Source organism: Aulonocara stuartgranti (assembly GCF_965226115.1).
Source record: "Aulonocara stuartgranti genome assembly, chromosome: 11".
Taxonomy (NCBI): domain Eukaryota; kingdom Metazoa; phylum Chordata; class Actinopteri; order Cichliformes; family Cichlidae; genus Aulonocara; species Aulonocara stuartgranti.
Genome location: NC_138947.1, coordinates 24,109,242 through 24,134,746, shown reverse-complemented (window position 1 = coordinate 24,134,746; position 25,505 = coordinate 24,109,242). Strand labels below are relative to the sequence as shown.

Genomic DNA, 25,505 nt, shown 5'->3' with positions numbered 1-25,505 from the left:
GGTGATTAATACAAGAACAGGACTGTCTTTCATACGTTACTGGATCTTATCCCAGCTGTTAAAACTCCCATTAACTTAAAAAAAATTAAATGTTATCCTCAGAAATTGTTCAGATTTTCAAAAATAAAAGCCTTCACTTATTTATCATTTTATTATGATTCCTTAATGTGCCAGGTTTACAAAATAAAAGCACACATTTTTCTTAGTTACAGCACTTAACTGTTTTTGTATCAACTGCTATCTCTACTGATCCTTTTTAGCCAAACAAGCACTTTTGTACATTTACATTTTATTTGATATGGACGTAGATCCTTAATATACCTGAATTTCTACGTTTTCATGATGCCACCCGACTTCAGTTTCTCGCTAGTGTTATCAGGCAATGACAGATATTTGCCATCAAGTTTTTTCCAAATGTTGTCAAGCAAGGGCAATTGCAAAGCAATTTTGGCTGTGCAGGGATAGGGTTTAAAAGGTGCCATTATCACATCCGATAAACAACAGCAATTATGTATAATTTCATGTCTTGCCACTGATGTTGAGATTGAAAAAAGACATACATATACACAAGGAAAGGTGGAAGAAAATGGAATTTTGTTGTTTTGATGTGCACTGTGCTTATATTATTTGGGCTTATTCTTGATATTGTGTTTAATGGGATATACACATTCTGCAACTTTCCAGTCACTTTAACTGAAACTGTGTAAACCTTGTGCACTGAAAGTATTAAATAAACATGTCTTTTGAAAAAAAAAAAATGCTAGGAACATAATCATTTTTCCAAATTAAAAAAGAGGTACTTTTAGCTGCTCCCTTATTTCCAAAGGTTTGTCATTTCCTGATGCAGCCCTCTCATTTGGAACCAGCATTAGGAGTATACTAGCTTGTGACCACCTGAGGCTGGGTTTGCATCTCCTCCCAGTCTCAAACTGGAGGTCTTTTATGTTCAAAGAATAAACGAATCAATTTAATTTCATAGCATACAGAAAACAAATAAACAAAGCGGTCACTGCCTGTAGTTAATTGTACATTTGAGACAATACTCTATAACTTCTTATGTCATGAGAGTATTGCTAAATGCATCACGTTTTCATGCACCATACTATTGTACTACTATGACATCACGGAACCAACAGAGGCAACCCTCTGTGAATGGATAAGTACACAAATTACTTTTTATTGCATAAAAATACTTTCTTTTGGCTTCTTATCTTGCAGGTGTGTGTTTATGATCCGTTATTTGGTGTCCACTGCCCTCTACTGGTTGGAAAAGGGCACTATATGCCACTATAAGCAGCCCATCAATGCAAGGTTACTTGTATATACAGTTCGGTTGCCAAAAAAAAAAAAAAAAAAAAGAGAGCACAGAGCTTACTCATTATGAAGAGTTCAAATAAAGAACCTAACCCATTTTAATATAACTGACCTCATATCCTGTCTACTATGGTGTGTTTAAAAATATGATGCAAAACTTGGTGGTTTTTTGTTCCACTTCAAATTTCAGTATTCGGATAATAATCATACTAGTGTAAGCTATTATTGGCCCAGGCGTGAATTCTCTTTGTAAATGAATTACACTTTATGCATCATCTTCTAGGTAATTCACGCACTTACAGACGCTCATAATGTCACCGAAATGGCTCCAAAAAAGTACACCACAGTGGCTATATTTATTACATTTAGTTATATTTATTATAATTACTTGTGTAGAACTTTTGCTCTGAATTATCTGACGGACCTCTAACAAGCGGATTGCTCAGCAAAATTATAAAAATAAGGTGGAAAGCTTAGAACTTCACAGAAATCAACCACAGACAGTGCATTAGTAGTAATAGTTGTTGTTCGTCGTCGTCGTCTTCTTCTTCTTGTTATTAGTAGTATCAGTATTGGTTCTAATGGAAACATTGCATTCATTAATTAAAATGAATCAGGGTCTTTTGACTTGTATGAATACATTTTCACTTTTGAGCAAAAGTACATAAGGTACACATATCTAGAAGCTGCGTTTCCAGAATAATTACAGTTCACAAGACAAACATGTTTTTCGCCCCGCTTTCAGGATGTCACCAGCAACCCGGCTTCGACCTGGTCTCATGGTGCCTCATTAACGTTCTCACCTGCCCACCAGGAGTATTTGGTTACAATTTTTTTTTTTTATTATTATTTTTCTCTGATCACGGACTTCTTTGGGCCTATGCTGTTATCTTACCCCACACACTGACGGGGCGCATTTGAACACTTAGGTCTCCATCTCATCAGCTAATGATTGACTACCTGGTGATTATGGCTGTGCAAGGTCCCTTCTAATCGGCCAGGGGACGACGGCTTGTTCCCATAGATACATCCCAACAGTTGAGCTCCCATGATACCCAGTCTACATAGAGTAGGGAACTACTTAGACTCGCTGGGCTTTTTACCATCACCTGCGGTTTATAGCGGTGCACACGCTGTAGTGGTTACTCCACACACTCCTGTGCAGAGGAGCGGGAATTCTGCAGACAGCTGACATTTGTAACGCAGGGAAACGTCAGCACTTTTATACGCTCCATCATACTTTTAATCAGCAACTTTCTTAAGTGCAGAAAGCAGTTTTTTCCTCCTCTGGATTTTTCTCTGTCCAGTCTGCTGGTTGAAGATTTGCCTCCATTACCCATTTTTACTCAACCCAGAACATTTGACGAGAATGGAACAGCTCTAATGACGTTATAATGGCCCGTACCTCTGAACCGTGAGTTTGTTGTAACGTGTTTTTTTTCCTCTCCGCCCGCTTTTACGCACAAAGATGAGTTCGGAGAGGCCAAACTTTCTCTCTCAACCCGTGGTGAAGAACGTTTTCATGTTTCGAAACGGCGATCCATACTACGATGCTCGGCGGATAGTGATAAACCAAAAGAGGATGTGCAACTTTGAAACCTTGCTAAGAGAGGTGACGGGCGGCATACAAGCCCCGTTTGGAGCCGTGAGAAACATTTACACACCGAGAGGAGGTCATAAAGTTGACTGCTTGGAGAGCCTGAGGAGCGGGGAGCAGTACGTCGCTGCTGGGAGGGAAAAATTCAAAAAGCTAGAGTAAGCATAAATTGTGGTTTAGGCAAATAAGCTAGCCTACTTTTATAAGGCTTTCACGCTGTGTCATTATACAGACGTCAATAAGCATTAGATGCATACAGCTGTAGATGACCAGGAATAAACCATCTACCAGTTGCGGATGCATTCAAGAGGGAAAGCTGGCCCTTAGCAATCATTGTTAATCGAGACTCATGCAAATTTCTTTTGAAATATCCCTACTGTTTCATAATCATTGTAGCTGACATTAGCAAATATATATGTACGCAAATCGAGCCAATTGTCAGACACGGAGCTGAGTCGTGGCTTTAAAGTTTTGCACCAGTGCTGACTCACGGCAGTGATAAATGAGATCAGCACTGTAGAGAAGTGTACTCTGCCCTAGCCTAAAAATAAGTGGCCTCATGCAGCAGATAATGAGATTTGAGCAGCCACTTATTCATAGAATGCAATGGAGAAGCAGCAGAGGGGAAGTTAATGTATCCCAGATGCAAAAAGATTGCATACTGTCTCCATCCTCCTTTATTTTTACAGTAAAAACCAGAGAAAGTGCATGCAGATTTATTTTCTTTAAATATTCAGATAAAAATGTTTGGAATATCAGCTGTGATGATGCAGGAACAATTGAAATTAACACTCTCTGTATAACAACTTATTAAATTTTGTGCAGTAAAAATCTGCACATTTGGTAATTGACTTTATGCGACAAGTGGCTAAATTCTAGTTGTTTAACTCTTGGTACAGCTTTCAGCAGTTAGGGATGAGAATTTGCTAACTGCTGAAAACGTTATTCTGCATGTGTGGGGTGCAGAATACCTTACAGAACAGGAAACCTAACCTTTACGTCACGTTATCTCTTGTTTTTAGTTATCTACAGATTGGCTCCAGGAAGAAGAAAATGATGCAGACCGTTCCAATGCAGGTATGGCAAAGCGGCTTCAAAAGTCAGTAAGATCCACGCTGTTATAGGGTAACAGTGTTAACAGCCTGGAATTCCCAGGATTTTTTTTAATAGCTGGCTTTAAACTAGCAATTAGAAGAGATGGTTTATATAATTTACAGTTCCAATAATCCAGCTAGACTCCTCAAATGCTCTCTTACTACATCAAGTCCACAGGTTGCATTAGATTTAGTTTCAGACACTTTAGTGTGTTGAAGTGGCTACATTTCAACTACAAAGTTGTTATGTCCAGTTTTTAACATCCAAAACTGCTTCAAAATGAAAAATATATTTGGGAACACTCACAGCATAAAGATTTTATGAAGATCCTTGAAGAAAGGTGTTATGTTTAGCATTCCCCCTAATTGTTCTCTGTGAGGAATCACTGTGTTGTCGTCTCAGTTTCCATGCATTATTGATTTATGGATCATAATCATCCCTCCTTTTAATACATCTTTAATGCATCAATGAAGTCAGAGCCAAAGGAGCTTAAAGTCAGGTAGCCCACAGGTTCATGACCTCCTTATTTTTTTTTTAAACTAATATAAAATGTATCCTGGCGAAAGCACAGAATGGTCTAGTAGAACCCAAAATAACAAATTTTGCTGACTTCATTTGCATTATGGACAAGATGTCAGAAAATAAAGAGGTGCAGAATTTGACATGCTAATTGCTGTCAGAGCAAATAATGGGGCACTCCAAATTTTGTCAGGGTATTCTAAAAAGTGTGCAGCCCATTTTTAAAATTATTGTAATTTATTTTTTTTAACTTATGACCACAACTTTAAAGACACTAGCTGTCATCATCTGCTCCTCTTGACTGTAACGTGTTTATCGTTCAAAGAGAACGTGCTCTTGATTATGTCTCATCACCCGCTGCAAGAACTTTCATTATAGATGACCTTGTTAATTGTTGTTTACTTCACTGGTATCTAGCGAGTGCACACTCAAGATATAACTGAGTAGGTGTGTGATGTGGCAGAGGTTCCATTTAAATGATGCACTGAAAGAACAAGGAGTTTCCTTTGTTTTGTTTTTTTTTCTGCCAAGTGGACTATGTACAAGGACGCTAAAACGAGCCGTGGGGACTTTTTGCCCACTATAGAATGAAAGATCAGATACTGATAAACAAATCGATAGATAATAAAAACTTGTGCGATGTCCCTAGAGACTGATGCATGCCTTGCCTTGCTTGGTTTCTTCCTGATTTGGATTGGTTAGCTAGGTCTAACAAAAAACATAAAATAAATAAAAATAATTCTATTCTCTAGCAAACAGCAGATTTCAGGATTTTTGATTGTGGTGTTTTATCATCTTCTGTGGTTTCCAAAGCCTCTCTCTGTAGTATGTTGTAGCATTTTCTCCCGGTGTGCAGTGTGCAGTTGGCTTGTTGTTGAAAACTGGTGTACCACTGAACATGCACCGCCCTTTATTTATCTAAGATTTTTTAATTTTACTTCTGACCTTCACACCTCAGTTGCCAGGTTGCACTCACACACACCAGAAGACTTTTAATATAACTCCTCCCTCATCCCATTCTCCCCTAGGATGCAAGTCTCACAGTAGGTTACAGGTGTTGTGGGACAAAACCTGCAGAGCTTACTCTCTGCAGCCTCACATCACAGGGGAGCCATTCTTTTGCTGTCATGGACATCACGGATGATTTTAGTGTGGACAATAGCGGATTTTCTTTATAAGTAAAAGCTTTGATGTTGCTCTTTCTTTATTTTGTACTTTCGTGTACTAAAAATACAGGGAGTGCATAATTATTAGGCAAGTTGTATTTTTGAGGAATAATTTTATTATTGAACAACAACCATGTTCTCAATGAACCCAAAAAACTCATTAATATCAAAGCTGAATGTTTTTGGAAGTAGTTTTTAGTTTGTTTTTAGTTTTAGCTATTTTAGGGGGATATCTGTGTGTGCAGGTGACTATTACTGTGCATAATTATTAGGCAACTTAACAAAAAAACAAATATATACCCATTTCAATTATTTATTTTTACCAGTGAAACCAATATAACATCTCCACATTCACAAATATACATTTCTGACATTCAAAAACAAAACAAAAACAAATCAGCGACCAATATAGCCACCTTTCTTCGCAAGGACACTCAAAAGCCTGCCATCCATGGATTCTGTCAGTGTTTTGATCTGTTCACCATCAACATTGCGTGCAGCAGCAACCACAGCCTCCCAGACACTGTTCAGAGAGGTGTACTGTTTTCCCTCCTTGTAAATCTCACATTTGATGATGGACCACAGGTTCTCAATGGGGTTCAGATCAGGTGAACAAGGAGGCCATGTCATTAGTTTTACTTCTTTTATACCCTTTCTTGCCAGCCACGCTGTGGAGTACTTGGACGCGTGTGATGGAGCATTGTCCTGCATGAAAATCATGTTTTTCTTGAAGGATGCAGACTTCTTCCTGTACCACTGCTTGAAGAAGGTGTCTTCCAGAAACTGGCAGTAGGACTGGGAGTTGAGCTTGACTCCATCCTCAACCCGAAAAGGCCCCACAAGCTCATCTTTGATGATACCAGCCCAAACCAGTACTCCACCTCCACCTTGCTGGCGTCTGAGTCGGACTGGAGCTCTCTGCCCTTTACCAATCCAGCCACGGGCCCATCCATCTGGCCCATCAAGACTCACTCTCATTTCATCAGTCCATAAAACCTTAGAAAAACCAGTCTTGAGATATTTCTTGGCCCAGTCTTGACGTTTCAGCTTGTGTGTCTTGTTCAGTGGTGGTCGTCTTTCAGCCTTTCTTACCTTGGCCATGTCTCTGAGTATTGCACACCTTGTGCTTTTGGACACTCCAGTGATGTTGCAGCTCTGAAATATGGCCAAACTGGTGGCAAGTGGCATCTTGGCAGCTGCACGCTTGACTTTTCTCAGTTCATGGGCAGTTATTTTGCACCTTGGTTTTTCCACATGCTTCTTGCGACCCTGTTGACTATTTTGAATGAAACACTTGATTGTTCGATGATCACGCTTCAGAAGCTTTGCAATTTTGAGACTGCTGCATCCCTCTGCAAGATATCTCACTATTTTTGACTTTTCTGAGCCTGTCAAGTCCTTCTTTTGACCCATTTTGCCAAAGGAAAGGACATTGCCTAATAATTATGCACACCTGATATACGGTGTTGATGTCATTAGACCACACCCCTTCTCATTACAGAGATGCACATCACCTAATATGCTTAATTGGTAGTAGGCTTTCGAGCCTATACAGCTTGGAGTAAGACAACATGCATGAAGAGGATGATGTGGACAAAATACTCATTTGCCTAATAATTCTGCACTCCCTGTATGGTTAAAATGATTTTACAAAGCCATTTAATTACTGTCAAACTGTTGTTGCTAGTTTTGACTCTAGAGCTTGCATGCTATTATTAACCCTGATGAGTCTTTTGTATCCAGTATTTAGGATGAAGGGTTAGTAAAGTGCCCATTCTGTTTGGACTACAGTATGAGCATTGGTCTGCAAAGTCCCTAAAGTTTATACAGGTCTGTTGTTTTGAGCCTCCAGATCCCATGTGGACAAGGTGATTCACCAACAAGCTTTTAACTTAGTCCTGTTATCACAAAACATCAACATTACTCATTCAGCTTAATGCATTATTAAAAACTGCACTAATAGGTTTTTTCTTCCAGATAAATTTAATTAACAGCTGTATGTTTGATATAGACTTATTGACACTTTTTGACTGTTTCTTTTTTTCTCTTTTTTTTTAGATTAAACCATTTCCACCAAATAGATTCATTGTGTCAGCTCGATTCCTGAAACCCATCAAGGAGCCATGCACCATATTGTAAGCTGAATTTTCATTTTTCAAGTTTTTAACTTCACTTTGGGAAAAAATCTTCTTAAATTGTCCCATTATTTTGGATTAAATACACAATATAAATATATGACCAATTTGGACATAGAAAAGAAGTAGATGTAGTAGATAGGTAGTGTAAGAAAAACTGGACTTGACAATGGAAACTGAAGCAGTTTGCACCAAAGTTCTGCCTTTTATTTTTTTAACTGTGCATTTCCCTTCCATAGTGTGGTGGCAAATGGTGATATATTGAACTCCGCAGTGAGGCTGTTGGTCCACCAGAGGATACTGGGCCAGTTTGACAAGATACTAGAAATGATTACAGAGAAGATGGGTTTAAGAGTCCTTGGGGGAGTTAGAAGGTAGGTGGACAATTTCAAAAAACAAAAAACTGCATAAATGTACTGCATTTCTTTGCAAACTTTATTATATAAACTAATTTGCATCAGACTTTCAACACATGCACTTCCGTTACAGCACATTATTCCCAATTTCATATATTTGCATTATTGAATTTTGATTTGATTTTTGATCTCAAAATGTATTTACTACCGATGCTAAAATGGATTTTCTTTTGTTAAGTAAAAATATACACTACCAGTCAAAAATTTGGACACACCTTCTCATTCAGTTATATTGTAGGCATATGCTAAAGACACCAAATATAAGAATTTAAAATATAAAACATGTTTTGAGTTATTTAACTTTTTTGTTTACTATACAATTCCATATGTGTTCATTCATAGTGTTGATGCCTTCAGTGTGAATCTATAATGTAAATAGTCAGAAAAATAAAGAAAAACCATTAAATGTGAAGCTGTGTCTAAACTTTTAACTGGTAGTCTATCTGCTCTGACACTATATGAAACATACATTCTACTGGCACAACAAAAGTCGGTATGCTTCATTTTTCAACCAGCTCAATAAACGATCACATGGAGCCAGCACATGATGTAAACAATAAGGCTTTTGATTCTCTTTGTGTGTTCTAGTCTCTTTACCTATGAAGGCCAACAGGTGACTGAGGGGAATCAGCTAGAGAGTGGTCAGCTTTATGTGGCTGTGGGAAGAGAAAAGTTTAAGAAGCTTCCTTACAGTGATCTGCTCTTCACCAAACCCAGAGGGACGAGGCGAGTCAGAGGGTAAAGAAAGTAACACTTTATCTTAACACTGAGTGCTTGATTTAAAAACAAAAATGAAGACTTGACATTTACCAAACTGTCACACATCTAAGATCTGCAAAATGATGTCATTAGGTTTGAAATTTTGCATTTGATTTAGCCTGCATTAAAAATAAACACAAGCATTTCTACAATAGAATTGCACACGAATAGCAGTGAGTCATGAACACCGTTAATATCCATCACTATGTGTAGTCTTGAGTCATTCATGAAGAGCTGTGGAACTTTAAAAATAGAATACTATGGTGACCAGGGATGCTTTTTGGAAACCGTACAGTTTGTGTTTAGATCTTTTCCACTGGGGCAACTAATTACTCCTTTAGGGCTACAAAGCTGCTTTTAATTCCCTTGAAAACTACAATCCTCACGCATGTTCCATCTGTATGAAGGTGTTCTGTTTGAAATGATTATGATTACAGATAGATATTATAGGCACGTACACACAACTATGAAGAGCTTAATTATAGACAGACTAAAAAACAAACAGATATTAGGAAGTTTGTGAACAGATGTTATTTACGATAAGATAAGACAAGACTTTATTGATTCCACGATGGGGAGATTTTTGCGTTACCTCAGCTCAAGTACAGATATCAGAAGGAAAATACAAAAAATACAAACAAATAAAAAAGAAGTAAGATAATGCACTATATACAATGGTAGCATACACAGTATATGATTATGGATATGGTTGTGGAAATATGCAAGACATAAACTATATAGCTTAAAATAACTTTTCTACCACTACTATTCCTATGCATAGACATGTACATGCACACACACGTACACACTAAATATACCTGCACATGTCATGTTCAAATGTATTACACTTCAATCCTTTATGTATGGGTTTCATGTATGTAAGTCAATATTTGTTAATCATTTTTGCAGTATCAAATATATATGTCAACACTTTTTGTCTGTTTTCTTTTTTTCACAGAATGAAATCTTATTCTTTGCCGCCCATCTACAGGTTCTCAAAACAGAGTGAAAATGTCAGTAGTCCAATATTTTGTGAGCTGTTATTTATTTATATTTTATAATCCAAAACTTTTCCAGGATTCTTTAACATGCAAAGCACAGAGAAAAGATTTTCTCTGAAAAATTCTGCTGGTTTAATTATTTAGGGATGGCTAGCAAATAATGATGTAAAAACATGGTGGTCTAGACTCCCCAGTCCTAAATTTTAAGCCTGAATTAAATTTAGGATCAAGTGGACTTGCAGAATTGTATTTCATTGTGAATATAAAATATTTAGTCATGTTTCTAAAAAAAACAAAACGTTATGGTTCATTTCAAAATCCCACCTTTGGATAAACTGATGCAGCAAACCCAAGATGTAAGTCTTTTTTTACTCTCCATCATCATGATTATGAGAAGTTTCTTACTAACTAAATCTGACTGCTACTTTCTGCAGGGTAAGTCGATGGTCCAGAGCAGTGACAGTGGAGATGGAGAGTCTCCTAAGGCCTCGCCTCCAAGCCACAACAAGGAACACCTGTCCTCCATTGTAAGAGAGATTTCTCAGGCCAGACTGCTCTCCTTAAAGAAGATTAAGAGCAGACAGAGCTTGACTCCTGGTGCATCTGACAATGGTAATGCAAAAACACGAAAAAGATCACCGTGAATAGAAGTGAAATTTTAATATCTACACCTGTTTGTTTTCATGGTGGCTATTAAGCTCAGCGGGGCTGTATTCATCCCGAAGTCAAAGAAAGGAAAGCATTGCTACTGTATATAGTATAGGTTTATATTTAAGGGTTACTTTGACTACACTGGATAAACAATATAGCAGTGACATGCTCTTGCTCATATTATTCTGGGGCTTGCATTTGTAATTATATCCTTAAGTAGTTTGTTTGTAATATATATTTAAACATAGAGTTATAATCAGTAGTATTTACTTGTTTCAACACCGTCAAAAAAGTCACATTTTAATAAAAATGAGCTAGTGAAGGAAAATCATACAAAAGGAATCTAATCAAAGTTTGTTTGACATATTATTACCCAAGAACTAAAATAGTTTAGTTCATGGATAATAATATACCCAATAACCAATAGTTAGCAACACTCATGCTCCTGTGATTCTGTCATCATCATCACCACTTTCTGTATTCATTTTTCATCTATAGAGTATGGTAGATGTGTGCAAGTGGAAGGTATCAGAATAATCTACTTCTTTAAGAATTTGCCATCCCATGTTTCACAAGTGGTGTTTATGTGCTGCTGAGAGTTTAACATACACAAAAATATGATGTAATGCTTTGTCACTGGAATCTTATGTAACCTGCTGCATTCATAAATGTCCACACAGTGGCGCTGTTGCTCTGCAAAATATTTGCCATGAAATATTAAAAGTAGGTCTAACATGATGACATTAACCTTTATTACAACAAACACATTACGTCATCTTCTTGTGATACGTATATAATAATGTCCTACAGAAAGTTTGGCACCTGCCATCCTTTTTTTTTTTTTTTTTTTTTTTTTTGGAAATTAGGAGGTTTTGCTGCTCTGGGACTCTTAATCTCATTATTATTATTATTATTCATCCATCTATCCATTCATCCATTGTCTTTATGATTATCAGTTTTAAAGTCAAAGGGAAGCAAATCTTCTGCAGACTGCTGCTGACCTTGTTATAACTGATTCTGTGGTATGAACCACATTACGTCATGTTGTGGCTCTTAATAGATTTTGCCTGTTGGCTCTCTGGCAGGGGATTTGACAGCAGAACCCCCAAAAGAGCATGGAGAATTTGTGACTGTGGTTCAGAGGAGGTGGCTTTTTGCATCAAACGAGAGAACTGAGGAACGTGTGTGTGTGTGTGTGTGTGTGTGTGTGTGTGTGTGTGTGTGTTCTCTGTGTTGGTATGTTCATGTCTGCATTTGCAGCCTGTAATGTCACCCTCAAAATTGCCTGTATCAGATTGTGTGGCACGTCATATTATAGGCACAGAAAAGCATACTGCATTGTTGGTCCCCTTGGATGACATTGAGCAAAAATTACATTAACAGACAGACATCTCAGAAAACAAAATCTGACATAAGACATCTTTAAATGGCTTTGAGGACATTTCACTTTCTCATGCAGTCCTCACCGTTTGACCTGTACAATGCTTTCTTAGTCCTTTCATGTTAGTGAGACACAATATTTTCCTTATTTGTTTGGTTTCATAGAAAGACGGAGTGTTTGTCTCTGTCCATGGTCCTGATTTCACTCTAAGCAGTATATTTAATTCCCAAAGACATCTTTATTCTTTTTATTTATTGCTTTTTTTTTTGTTTTGTTTTGTTTTTTTGGTTCTCAAATGAAACATGAACAAATACTGGCTTACACAACAACGACAACAACAATAAAAATGTCCCTTTAGCCTACCATCTTAGGTAGGTTAAATTCAGTGTTGTGTTAGTATTTGGCTTTGCAACAGGAACACAGTGTTCATATCACCTTTTATGGTGATTGTAAGCAGCACAGAGGTGTTTGGTGTTATTTTCCCTTTGGGAAATCCTGCCCTGGCCGGGCATGAGGTAAATACACCCCGCTCTGGTGCCAAAAGGAACACAGCCAAAAGGTTGCCAGACTGGCAGAGGCTGTGGAAAGTACAAAGCATGAAACCCACACTTCAGATCTCTGATGTGTTGGAACATTGGAACCAAGACAAAAGATATTATATGATTATAAAAGCATCAATTCATTATAAATGTATTTGTCAAAGATGGCTTTGGAATGAGGGATGAGACTGTAAGGACAAGCAAGCCGATGACAGCGGGAAAAAAAGACAAACGAGACCGAGTGACCCTGTAACCGGAGATTCTCCCTCTGCAGTGCACTCACTGTGTTTACAACATGGAGTTTAGTTTTTGAGTGCGTGTGTCTATGTGTGTGTGTTCACCAGTCCCCGTTACTCACCGTCTATTGTAAAGCCTTTACCTTTGCTGTTTCATTAGGGAACACAATGCTGAGTGAGAGCAGAGAGAAGGGAGAGGAGGTGTGACATCTCATGCAGCAAACTTGGAATGAATGACATGAATTTGACCTTAATATAACAAAGAGACCCAGCTTAACCCTTGCATCCTGTTCAGGTCAAATGTAGCCTTTTTTGACATTTGACAGCAGAAAACGTACCCTAAATGTCATGCTTTTGACCTGGATTTTAAGACTTTTTATAAAGTGACCCAAAATACACAAGATGTATTTAAAAATTGTATTGTATAATATAAATTGTTGTACCCTGAGGCTGTTCAGGGTCAAATTTGACCCATACAATTGCAATTGATTTTGGATATATATCAATATTCACCAAAGTATTCCCAGCCAGCCAAGAGACTTAAGGTCAAATTTGCTAATGTCTTATGCCAGTGCCATCTGGGTTTTGGCATTAAAAAAGTACTCTTGGCATTGAGAGTGCAGTGATAAGATTGTTTGGAAGAGGTGGGAGCTCAAAGATTTTTGCACCAGAACCTGTTGTGTCGTATTTCTGGGATTTCCTTTCTCAAGTCATAAAATATAAAGAGGAGGATATTTAAATCAAGCATCATGCAGTTATGTAGTATGTGGGAAGCATATGTGAAAATGCCACATACGTAAGGTTTTAGTGGTTAGGCATAACAACTCCCAACAGTTCCAGAATGTTCTCGTGATTTCCGCTTTTGATAAAATATGTTTAAATTCATTATATTTGTTATGTTTTCATGTGTTGAGTAAAACAGGGCATGCTACTGTGTGATGGTAGATACCATCCAGTAGCCTAAACGATACATTCTTCCTGCTCTCTGAAACATTAATTAAGGATTATTAACATTATTGTTAATTTCAGAGATGCTATTTAGACATTCTAAATTGACCTGTAGTTCAAAACACACTTAATATGAGGGGAATTAACCCAGACTATACTGTGAAGGCATGAAACATAACCAGTATCTGTGGGTTAAAAGACTTAACCAGAAAGACACATGGCTTGTTGGTTTGGTCTTTATTATTCTTTTAAACTTATTGGTCCAATTTAGTCAGTGTTAGCCTTTTCTTTCAAAAACAGCTTGAATGGAAGCAATTAGCAGTTGTTGCTAGCCTCAAAATAGAAATGGGATGTTTATCAGTGTTCTCTTTCTTAAATGGCCTCTGTGGCCAATTCAGTTAATGGCTCTCCTGGGAAAAGAAGGGGAATGCAGCAGAACCAAAAGGGGAGACAAAGAAAAGCGTAACCGAAAAAGGAGAAAAGGATGTGTTTAGACAGGTGATTGGGGATAAAGAAGGAGAGAAGAGGGAATAAAAAGCTGAGATGATGAAGTGAGTAGAACATTATGGAGGTGGAGAAGGGAGGAAAAGGGAAAACAGGTGGAATCAAACAGTGAATTTGATGAATAACCAAGGGATGATGAAGCATGAGTACTGGATGGAATAAAAAAAAACGCTCAGAGAGATATTAACGGGTAGAGGGATGGGTGGGGTTTGGATAATTGCCTTTCATTTGGATAATCTCTCCATTTAGAGTCATCAAAGCAGATTTTTAGTTGCCTGGGCCCCTCGCTGGCGCCAAATTGCTGCTCTGAAAATCAACAAAAGAGCCTTGTACTTCAAGAAGAAATTACTGATAAAAAGGTATGCACAAGAGGAGAGAGAGGAAAGGTAAAGGCAGAGCAGGGTTCTACTGATTATCTGAACTTTTACAGGCTGTGTACATGCCTACTTATTACATTAACACTGTTGGTGGGGGGTGGATGAGACACTAATTAAAGGGTCAGGTTTATTTTGTTCCCTAAAGAACTTTTTGTGTGATTAAATTTGTGGAATACTTTTAATCCAGGATGCTTTTTCTTGTAGGAAGAAATAATAGCACACAATGCAATAAATAGTGGATGTAATGCAAGCTACAGTACAAATAATGATTAGAAGTGGAAGCCAAACATTGTTTTCCACTTTGTAGTTAGTTACTATAGGAAGTTACTATAGGAAAATTTGTGGAAAATCTGGATTCTTTGCAGCTTGAAACCCTCAGAAATAGGGTTAAAAAAAAATGCATCAGCTTAGCTAAAAATGGGCTTTCTATTTCTACTTCTATTTACTTACAGAGCAGCCAATATTCCAACATGGTTCATCATGCCTTTTATTTAAAAATATAAATCTAGAGATGTTGAATTTCACACACATGATTTCTGCACTTGCATTAATACTTCAAGGGCATTCACTTTACACAGAACCTTCATGTCTGAATAGCATGGCTCCCTTCTTTTCTTGTACTTTATCTTTTTGAAGGTAGCAGAAGCCAGTTGAATTTCTGTTGTATTTAAGTATGTTTTATGAAGGATGTACAGCATACATTTTCTCAAAAGGGCTTTGATTTGAAGTCAGTTTTAAATAAGAAAGAGAACAAAAACCATTCTTTGTATTATTTGAAAGTTGAATGTGAGAGAAATAAAAATTGCTGGACATGAGTGAGTGAGCTTGTGTGCATGTGTGTTTGTGTGATTATGCTTGTCTCTGCATGCCTTTGCGTATGCACAAGCCAACCAACCAGATCAAACCTCAGCCTCTGGTGTCATAAAATGTGATTCTGCTGGGGGGAATTAGCCCTGTTAGCATATGTATCTATAATGCTTGTCAGAGTGAAATAGGGTTCAACCCAGTGTTAGGAGGCAGGAGACATGTACACAAAGAGAGTGTGCATCTCAAATCGTGTGCCTGTGTCAAAAAAGAGGCTAAGCAGTGAGGGATGAATGATGGCACCACTTTTTTTTTTTTTCATTTGCTAAGTTCTGACAACGTGTGCTGTGTGTGTGTGCGCACACATGTCTGTTTTTATGTGCATTTGTGCACACGCTCATATGTCAAATTTCCGACATCACCGCCATGCTTGTCTGTTCTTCGTGGATTCTTCTATTCCTTTCATCTCCTTCCTTTTCACTACAGCAGAAAAGGGTTCTTCATGACCCATTGATGCAGGATTACTGGATTAAAGAGCAGGGAAGCTGTACTAATCTGCCACATTCATCTGTTAACAAGTGTTTTGGCTGTGACATACAACAGCACCGGCTGTGATGGTGATGTGTGACACTCTTATTGACACAAATATTCCTCATGTCTATCAGGTTCAATCTCTACTTTTCAGGCTTGTCTTTTTTTTAGCATTTCTCTTCATTTGGCCATCTAAAGTTTATATTATTTGTTAAAGAGAGGTTTAGGAATGCAAGCAAATGGCATCAACGATGCATTTTAAAATGTGTTTTTCTTTCTTTTCTTCTAGTTTTAGTCCATATAATGTAGTTTAGAGGATAAAGAGAACATGAACAACTATCAGAAAAGATATAAATCAATTAGTAATTAAATAAATATACAGAAGACTATCAGTGCTTGAATTATTAGAGAAAGGAATTGCGTTCAGTGTTTTCTTAGATTTGATGATTACAACTCAACAGCATAAGTACTTGAACTTGGAATAAAATGGTCATGCTCTCATGTTTTTTTCAGTTATGTAGAAAGGAAAAGAAATCAGATTTTAATATGTGTTCATATTGCACTTAGACATTCATTCAGATTAAAACCTTTGTTTAATGAAAACGGTCAATGGCAAGATTTCAGGCAACTTTGAGAACAGTGCAGGGGAAAAAGCTCCATGAATTATTTAAACATTTAACAGAAGCTGTGACCTTTATAAATATTACTTTGGCTGTCTGGTTGCAACATTGTTAAGCAAAGGTTTTCTTTGATTTAATGTCAAAGCTATCTAAGCACAGAGCATATGAGGAATTTTCTACACAAAAGTGCATGGCATTTTTTTTTCCAGATGTATCTTGGAAACAAATCTCAAAGATAAAGGCTATACATAAGAAATACTTAATGCCACAGTGTAGACAGCTTGTGTCTATTCTTAATGCTAGACATTTCAATATACCATATCTTTTAAAAGGACATGGCAAGGTTTTGCACTTCCATTATATAACAATAATATTTAGCGATGGCAACAAATGCCAAGATAGTGATCCATTGTACTGAGTTAAGCTCCGAAACTGGTGGATCTTACCATTCTAATAATACCAACAAAGGGAGATTCCAGCTGTCTTTATGAGTAAAGTCCTTAGGGTTGATTTGGAGTAAGTGACATGTGAGTCACCAAATCTTCATTTACAAATCATTAGCATTATAAGTATCAAGTCATGTTATTGTGGTATCACAGAATGAAAGAGTTAGACCAGTCAACCATTTTTATTCTCAGCTGTTCAGCTTTTCTGTGTTTCAGATTTATGTAAAGCCAGCAGCAGCTGGGTCTCCCATGTAGCCATACAGTCATTGCATGTTTTAACAGGACCCTGGTCAGTGACCGGAGCGCACATGCAGAGTGGCAGCATTCCAAATCACTGTGCATGTTGTTTTACACCCAACTATAACTCAGGTACAGGCTGAGTGGATTAAATCATCTGGGTGTAAATATGCAATTTACTGTACTGTCCAGTGAAATACAAGGAGTGATGTGTGAAGTGATTCAGGTCCATTAAGTAGTATTTCAAGACTTGAGAATTTATTAGCTGCAGTACAGTTAATGCTAAAGTAGACCAGGCTTGTGGAGGCCAAGCAAATAAATAAATAAAAGCACACATGTGTGTGATGTAGTGTGGTGCATCCACAGTGTAGTAGTTTACACACTCGCTTAACAAAAGCGCTCCAGCTTGATCCTGAGAGGAGACACGAGTCCCTCGAGGGTTGTGTCAGGAAGGGCATCTTGCTAAATCAAACATGCAGAGTGACCCCCTTGTGAATAAGGGATCAGCAGAAACTGGCTTTACTGTGTAAAGCAGTGATTTGTTTTGCTCTGAGTTACAACCTACTGCAAGTGTCACCCTGTCAGAGGTTATTATGCCTGGTGATCATCAGCACTGAAAATGTTGCAATAACAAATGTCTATCCTACCTAGTATCCACAGATACTAGACAGAGCACAGTAGTTATTTTTTCTGTAAGGAAGATTTGGTTAAAAAAAACAAGGTAAAGAAGAGTTTTACCTGGGTTAATGGTTTTCTAAAAAGTCCCAACACAAATTAGAGAATAATTTGCAAATTTGCAGAACAACAAAAAGAACAGTGTAGATTATACCACTCACTCACAGATTCCTTTGCAATAGTGGTTAAAAATGTCCTGTGGAGAAGTTTATTGGACTTTAAAGTGCTTCCTGAAGGAGTGGAAAATCTTTGAAACATTCTTGTAGAATGCATCTCTTTGCTCATGTTTGATTATTAAGTTCTGTATTAACCTCTTCACTACACCTTCTAAGAACATCACATGATTTCAGCAATCCTTTACATCTGGTAGGCAAAATGATAAAATACCTGCTTTGCTACTGTGCTAAGACTTGAATTTGGTGAAATGTCCTTTGGCAACTTTTTAACAATGCATTTCAGGATTTAGATCAGCAAAAAAACCCTGCATCGCTAAAAGCAGACTGTATTTGTGTGTGCACATGTGCAATCTATCCAGCCTATCACTTCATCTTGAGTTGTGTTTTATTGCATTTCTCTGGAGCGACAATCATCTGTAACTTTACCTTCCAAGATAATGCCAGCAAGAGTCGTTTATATGAGTAATTATATCTGCTTGCAGTTGCATACAATTTTACTTCTTACTAATGGATGCAGCACATCATCTGAAATGTGGGTGTGCTCTGTCTGCTTATGCCTTGTGGAGGAGGGAGTGTGTGTGTGTGTGTTTGCCTGATTATGAAAGGAAAAGTCAGACACATTTTACACTCAGTTGCACACACATACATAAAGCAGTCCAACCATTTGCAAAGCCAGACTCTCCGGATATACTGGAATGAGAAAGAAGGGGGAGATTCTAAATATCATATTTAATTTGATTTAGCATTTTCATGAGCCTGTTCCTCATCCTTAAATCATGTTAAGATGTTTAGAGTCATAGCAGCTCCTCCTCTGCTTACTGCTTACACTGAATCGCTTGGCCCTCACTCCTAATGAATGCGGGGTGATTTCCATAAAATATTCTTAAAGAGGTCTGTTATTATTACCATAACGTTTCATCTCCCACCATGGCTAAACTTCAATCAGTTTTGCATTTGAAATGCATTAAATGTCTCCATAAACTCTTCTAATCTCTACCGGAGTCATTTTTCTTCCTTAACCGGTATGTGTAGAAAGGAAAACTAATATTAAAGATATTAATTGCACTGTTCTTTTTTTCATTCCTGATTAGAAATTTCAGTCTCATCCAATGTTTCAAAACAAGTGTGTAATTATGTTGTTTATCAGAGCGTATACTTGTCTTCCTCTTATGTTTAGGGTTAATTACTCCAAGGTCTTTGATGCACATGCTCACATGAAAATAGAAAAGCCCCGTATCCATTTTCACACTCCAACAGAACTGCCTTGCTGAGCTGAGCTTGTTTGGAGTTGTAGTACGATGTCTTCATTTAAATTCCTGGACTCCCAGTCTCACTTTACAGTTGTTTGTGTTTCCTCGGGGGGGAACTGGAGGATTTCTTCTACAGGCCTCTAGTCTGTTGGATGATTATCATGGGTCATCATATTTGTTTTGTGATATCATACAAAAGCAATGGTTAAAGGAGAAAACCATCTACTTTGCATGCCTGTGGTGATGATTAGGATGATTACTGCAGTGGTGATAATAAAGATGAAGACAATGTTAAACATTCAGTGTAAAATTTAGATCACTAAATGAGCTTATAAAATGTTTACTGGCTCTCTCCTGCACACTTCCCATTGTCTAGGTAAAGTTGTTTACTTGCAACAAATTATCTTGGGTGCTTTTCCTTTAGACCAGCAGGTGTCACTCTTGTGCTGCATGTATTCAAATTTGGCAACATCTGCTGAATAAAAGCTGAATAATTTCAACAAGACTTCGACTGAAGGACGAATAAAAGCACCCATATTTATGGGACAGATTTTTTGGGTTTGTAAAATGAATTAATTTGCAGTGAGTGCGAAAATTTTGGTTTCAGGGTCTTGAAAAGATGAGCAGTGGGCACATAAAGGAACACTTTGGCTCTTTTATGCCCAAAGAATGACAAGATTTGAGGGCAAGTTTTTACAGGTGTGACACTATATTCATCTGCTTTTTTTTTTTTTTTTTTTAACATGTATTCATTAACATTGTCAATTATTATTATTTTACTGTATTTTACATGTTTTTTTCTGAATGAGTCCAGTTAAGTCTACTGCATCTATACCAGGATAGTAGGACACTCTTTATTTACCTTTCCTTTATGTTGTACTGGCCACAACAAGCCTTTTCAGTATTCAATATTGCACATTAGGATGGAACACAACTGGAAAACATGCTTTAACTTGTTTTTTTCGGTACTTTAAGGAATCAAATACCTCTCTGTAAAATGAGCTTCTGATTTTGCATGCAGAGCTAATATTGTCTGTTTTTCTAGATGAACTGGAACAGAAGTTTGATGAAGGAAATGCTGATTGCCAAAAACTAGAAGACAATGGACCTGAAGCGGTATAAACATACACTACTCACTCGCTCTTTTTATTTTACATATATATTTACAGTCATTTTTATACATAATCCCTCATTTTCAGACTCACAAGTTATTAAGCAAAGCATTTTTAAATAGGATTGTTCTTAATACTAATAATGAAAGTCAGTGGTGGTAGTCTAGTCTACCTGACTGACAGCCTGAAGTCTAGAACCCATGGACATCACCAAATGCTGTTCTTCCTCCTTCTTGAGGTGGCAGGTTTTTACTCCAGCCACATTCAGTAGTTGCTTGTTTGTGGGTCTCTCTGCTTTTTCTTCAGTTAACTGAAAAACATGCTTTATTTGATTGGGGTCAGGTGACTCACTTGGCCATTGAAAAATATCAGATTTTTTTTTGTCTTGACATATTCTTGGGTTGCTTTTGCAGTTTGCACTGTGAAGCACTGTCTGATCAGTTTTGCAGCATTTGGCTGAATCGGAGCAGAGAGTACAACCCTGTACACTTCACAGTTTATCCTGCTACTTTGTCATTCACATCATAAATAAACACTAGTGACCTGGTTTCAGTAGCCATACATTCCCATATGTCCATCATGTCTGACAGATGATGTGGTATGCTTCGGAACATGGGCTATTCCTTTTCTTCTCCATGCTCCTTTCCATGATTCTTGATTTCATCTGACCAAAGAACAGATGAAAACGTTGTTCCAGAACTGTGTAGGCTCTTTTAGATATTTGCTATGTTCTTCCCATTCTTCAGTGGAACCACTGATTTGCACCTTCTCTTTCCATTTATGAAAGCATCTCTTCATTTTAGACTAAGCTCCTTGATAGTTTTCTTGACTGGTCTAGAAGTCGTGAAGGCTTTTTTCGTAACCAACAAACGATGGTGTTCCAGTCCTTTTGGTTTTGCTGAGCTGGCCAGTGCATAGGTCTCATAGGTTTTTGTTTTTTTCATGTCTTTGGGACATCACATTGAGAATTCGGGGGAAAAGATACCAAATACTTGGATTCATCTCCAGATCTTTTTCTGCTTAATTTTTTGATAAGATTATGAGGGGACGGACTGGTTTCACCTGGGCATGAAACCGCTTGTCAGTTAACTGTTCAATTACTTCAGGCGTCTAAAAACTATGTATAAAAATGACTGTAATTCCTAAACAGTTACAGTATGGCAATAATTGATTGCTGTTTATCGTTTCTTGATGTTTGATTTAAAATCTACTGTGCGGGTGTACAGAGGCAGATAGCACCAACGAACCATAGCATCAACAGAACAGTGTAAATCACAGAAAGAATTCAACATACTGCATCTGTTAAAATATTTAGAGATATTAATTGCTTCTGTGGTTATACTGCATTACAGAAACTTGATGCTACTGATACAAATGAAACAGAGGAGAATGTTGAAAAGCCAGAAGAAAAAGAGGAGGTTGCCACTGAAAATGGCAGAGAAGAAGGTGATTTACCTAGCAGTGAAAACAAGATGAATAACCAGGAGACAAACGGTGAAAAAGAGGGGGGAGGTGGAGGAAAAACAGAAATCGATGGACAAAAAGATGGAAAAGGAGAAGACATAGCAGAAAATGAGAAGAAAGTGGAGGAAAAGAAGGAGGATCCAGAAAAGAATAAGAAGGTGTTTAATGGTGAAGAGTATGGATCTAGCAGTGATAAGGCTCTAGACAGTAAGGAGACTGAGGATGGAAACAATATGTCTTCTCAAGGTGAAAGGAGGAAAATTGTGGAAGATGAGAAGGAAGATAAAGACCACACTGAGGTGGAAAAAAGCACTACGGATCACACTAATGATGTAGACACAGTGGAGGAACAGAAAAAGACGGGAAACGGCAACGATCCAGAGACGACTCAGTCAGATAACGAGACTAAAGAGAACGATAGCAGTAGAAGTAGCAGAGGCAACAGTAATCAAGAAGAGGATGAAAACGAAACAAAAGAGGGCACTACCAAAGAGTCAGGTGAAGAAGAAGAGAGCAAGGTGAATGCTGAGGTCAGTGGAGAAGATAATGAGGTAGAAGGTGAAGCAGAGCTCAACACAGATGAGAAAAAATGAACCAGCAAAGATGCCGAGTGCACACACAGGGGAAGATGGTGATCAAGAGAGGCAAGACGAAAGTGAAAAATTTAAAGGATAGGAAAAAACACCAAGTTCTTCATACTGAAAATATGAAATTACAAAATCTATTTATATAATGAAAGTGACAGATGAAAATTTATAGAAATTTATAGAAAACAAAGCAATATAAAAGCAGTTTTGCAATGCTGAGCATGTAACCTAAATCTTTAAATGGTTGTCTGCTAAACTACAGAAACACCATATGGATCAAAACTTTATAACTTTCATGTTTGAAACAGAATACACATATAAAATCCATATATATTCTTATTTTTGCATTAAAAATGTTCTTAACTAATAGGTTGCTTTATTGTTTCTTTACACACTGTCTGTGAGCACTGTTGTGAGTGATGCAGAGAAATGATAATATAATAATATCCTTTGAAATTTTTCGAAAGAATGGTTATGCCTCTCATAGAAACTCATACAAATGTATTTAACGAGACATATATTATTGTTTGTTTTTGAATGGTAAGCTAATTTATAAAAAATTCAGATCTTCTTCCTAAATGAGTGCTTCCATCTGTAGGGCTAAAGTTGTCACTGAATGATTCAGTTAGCATCAAAGTGATGTGCATCATATAAATTTAACATACCCAGAACACTCGTGCAAGATTTTTGTCCATTATATTTTTAGTCCCCTCTAACGGCAGGATCAACACATCACACTAGTCAACATCTTTTATAACAATGATGTTTCATCCCTGTAATGCAGTTCCAGAGACTTACAGAATTATTCCCAGTCTACAAGTGCAAGTGGAGGCCCAGAACCTTACTGTTACGCCTAATGTTGATTTCTGTCACTGAACCATATTTTCAATGTCTAATTTTTAAAGGCAGTTTCATGTCATATTATTTTGTAATGTTGCTGCTATGCCAATGTCCATCTGCTTCCAGAAAAATTAAACTGAGGGAAAAAAAGACAGTTTTTTTGGTCTTCTGTAACTGATACTTCAGTGATGAAATGCATTAGTCAATGGAATAGTAAAAATAAAATCATTTAAAAAAGTGATGATGATGTATGATATTGGAAATTAATTTCACAGCAGGCGTAAAGCTTTTTTTAAAAGTTCACTGAGATGGAACTACACTCTCCATTCCACAAGAGTTGAGATGTACGTGTAAAATGTAAATACAAGAGATTTAAACGTTTTAATGTCCCATAAGCCCATTTTTCATTCACTTTAGAACATAGAATGATATCAAATATTTAAACTGAGAAAACTATTTTGCAAAAGAAGAAGAAAAAAAAAGGTCAGGATTCCAACTGCTCAGTAGTTTTCAGTCCTACTTTCCTCACTTTTCTTTTCATGATGGGCCAAATGTTTAGCACCTGGACTTTTCTATTAGAAGGCCTTGTTGTAGTAGATGCAGTATGCAGTTTAGTGTCTTATACAATCTGAAAAAGATTCCATCTGCATAGAAGCATGGGCACTAATGCACCTCCACACCATCAGTGATACAGGCTTTGTAACTAAGTATCAGTAACAACCTGGATGGTCCCTCTCCTCTATACTCTGGAGGATGTGATGTCCATGCTTTTCAAAAAGAATCTCAAATTTCAATTCTTTTCATGGTGGAACAGCTTTCCACTTTGACTCAGTGTATTTGGATCATGTTCACAGATGTAGATTTTTCTGTGGATCACCAACACGTTCTGGAAGTTTTCCTGAGCCCATGCAGAATCCATCCTGTTTTTAATGCAGTGCTGCCTGAGGTCTCAAATATCACATTCCTGTCCCTTCCGCACAGAGATTTCACCAGACTCTGTGTAGTAGATGTGATATTTAAAGTCTTTGCAATTTTACATTCAGGGACATTATTCAGATGTTTTTTTTTACAAATTGGACAATTTGTCACTGCCTCTGTAAAATGCTCAGTCATTTTACTGACCTGTTGCCAGTTAACCTACTTAGTTGCAAAATGTTCCTCCTGCTGTTTCTTTTTCAGTAGCATTTATATTTCCAACCCCATCACAACTTTTTGAGATGTGTTGCTGCCAAACTCAAAATACAATTTTTCCTGAAATAGTAAAACAACTATGTTTTCTTTTCTCTTTGGTGAATAAAATATCGGTTTATGAGATTTTCAAGTCATCAGATTCTGTTTTTATTTACAGCGTCCCAACTTTTTATGGGACGCTCTTGGTTGAATTTTCCAAACAGAACATTCTTAAAACCCTTAAAACTCTAGGCATAGGTCATTATGTTGTTGTTATGAAGACTTAGATGGACTAATATGGACTTAGAGACCTACTATAACTAATGTCTCATGATGCATTAGATCTAGATCTTCAGTCTGTCTTAGTGAAACTGCACTTTGGTCTTTAGCTGCTTTCATCCTGACAGGAAGAAAAGTGATATTTTTGGAGAGCCACTCTTCTCACTCTCATTCAGTGATTTTAATTTGTCATTTTTTTCCTGAAACAAAGTTCCATAAATCCACTATAAACCACCAGCTGCAGGCAGGAAATATGAACTCTGATCTAATTCAGTATGTATGATGGCCCCACTGCCCGCTCATCCCCGCAGCTGTTCAAATTGGGATTCATGCAGTCGATGTGTTTGTGAGTCACCATCCCAAGAGAGATAAGGAACCTGGCTGAGAGGGAGGAGGAAGAACGAGAGAGCAAAGAGCAGGAGACGCAGAAAGCAAAGGAGGTGGGGGCAGAAGTGTGTGAGTCATAAGGCCTGCCTGGTTGAGGTGATGATCCTCAAGATGCTATTTCTGGCGTCACCATTAATTCTGTGTTATCTCCTCCACCAGCTACTCTGTTTTCTGAGTGTGTATGCATGTGGGCGTGTTCAGTAAGGCCCTAAATAACACACCCTCCAGACTGATTACAAGGGGGGCTTCTACAATGTAAAAATGAACATTATTAACATATTGTTTGAAT

At 37.5% G+C, this 25,505-nt stretch overlaps 1 protein-coding gene across 2 annotated transcripts; it reads left to right on the top strand.

The window, feature by feature from the left end:
- The first annotated feature begins 2,076 nt into the window (after nt 1-2,076).
- Nucleotides 2,077-24,628, top strand: LOC309717922 (doublecortin domain-containing protein 2-like). Of its 2 annotated transcripts, none has more exons than XM_082552838.1 (9): nt 2,077-3,069; nt 3,934-3,988; nt 7,750-7,826; nt 8,066-8,200; nt 8,831-8,980; nt 9,960-10,014; nt 10,437-10,614; nt 20,423-20,493; nt 21,842-24,628. In XM_082552838.1, exons 1-9 carry the CDS (start codon nt 2,783-2,785, stop codon nt 22,544-22,546), a joined length of 1,713 nt encoding a protein of 570 aa, XP_082408964.1. In that variant the 5' UTR covers nt 2,077-2,782; the 3' UTR covers nt 22,547-24,628. The 2 variants fall into 2 exon arrangements, with proteins under 2 accessions (XP_082408964.1, XP_082408965.1); XM_082552839.1 differs by having other exon boundaries at nt 2,078-2,728.
- Nucleotides 24,629-25,505: the final 877 nt, after the last annotated feature.

Bases quoted from the DNA above. Each gene is read 5' to 3' on its own strand.
- LOC309717922 (XM_082552838.1), top strand. From the start codon at position 2,783: ATGAGTTCGGAGAGGCCAAACTTTCTCTCTCAACCCGTGGTGAAGAAC. The intron at 8,201-8,830 runs GTAGGTGGACAA...TGTGTGTTCTAG, and splicing joins GTCCTTGGGGGAGTTAGAAG to TCTCTTTACCTATGAAGGCC. The intron at 8,981-9,959 runs GTAAAGAAAGTA...TTTTTTTCACAG, and splicing joins GGGACGAGGCGAGTCAGAGG to AATGAAATCTTATTCTTTGC.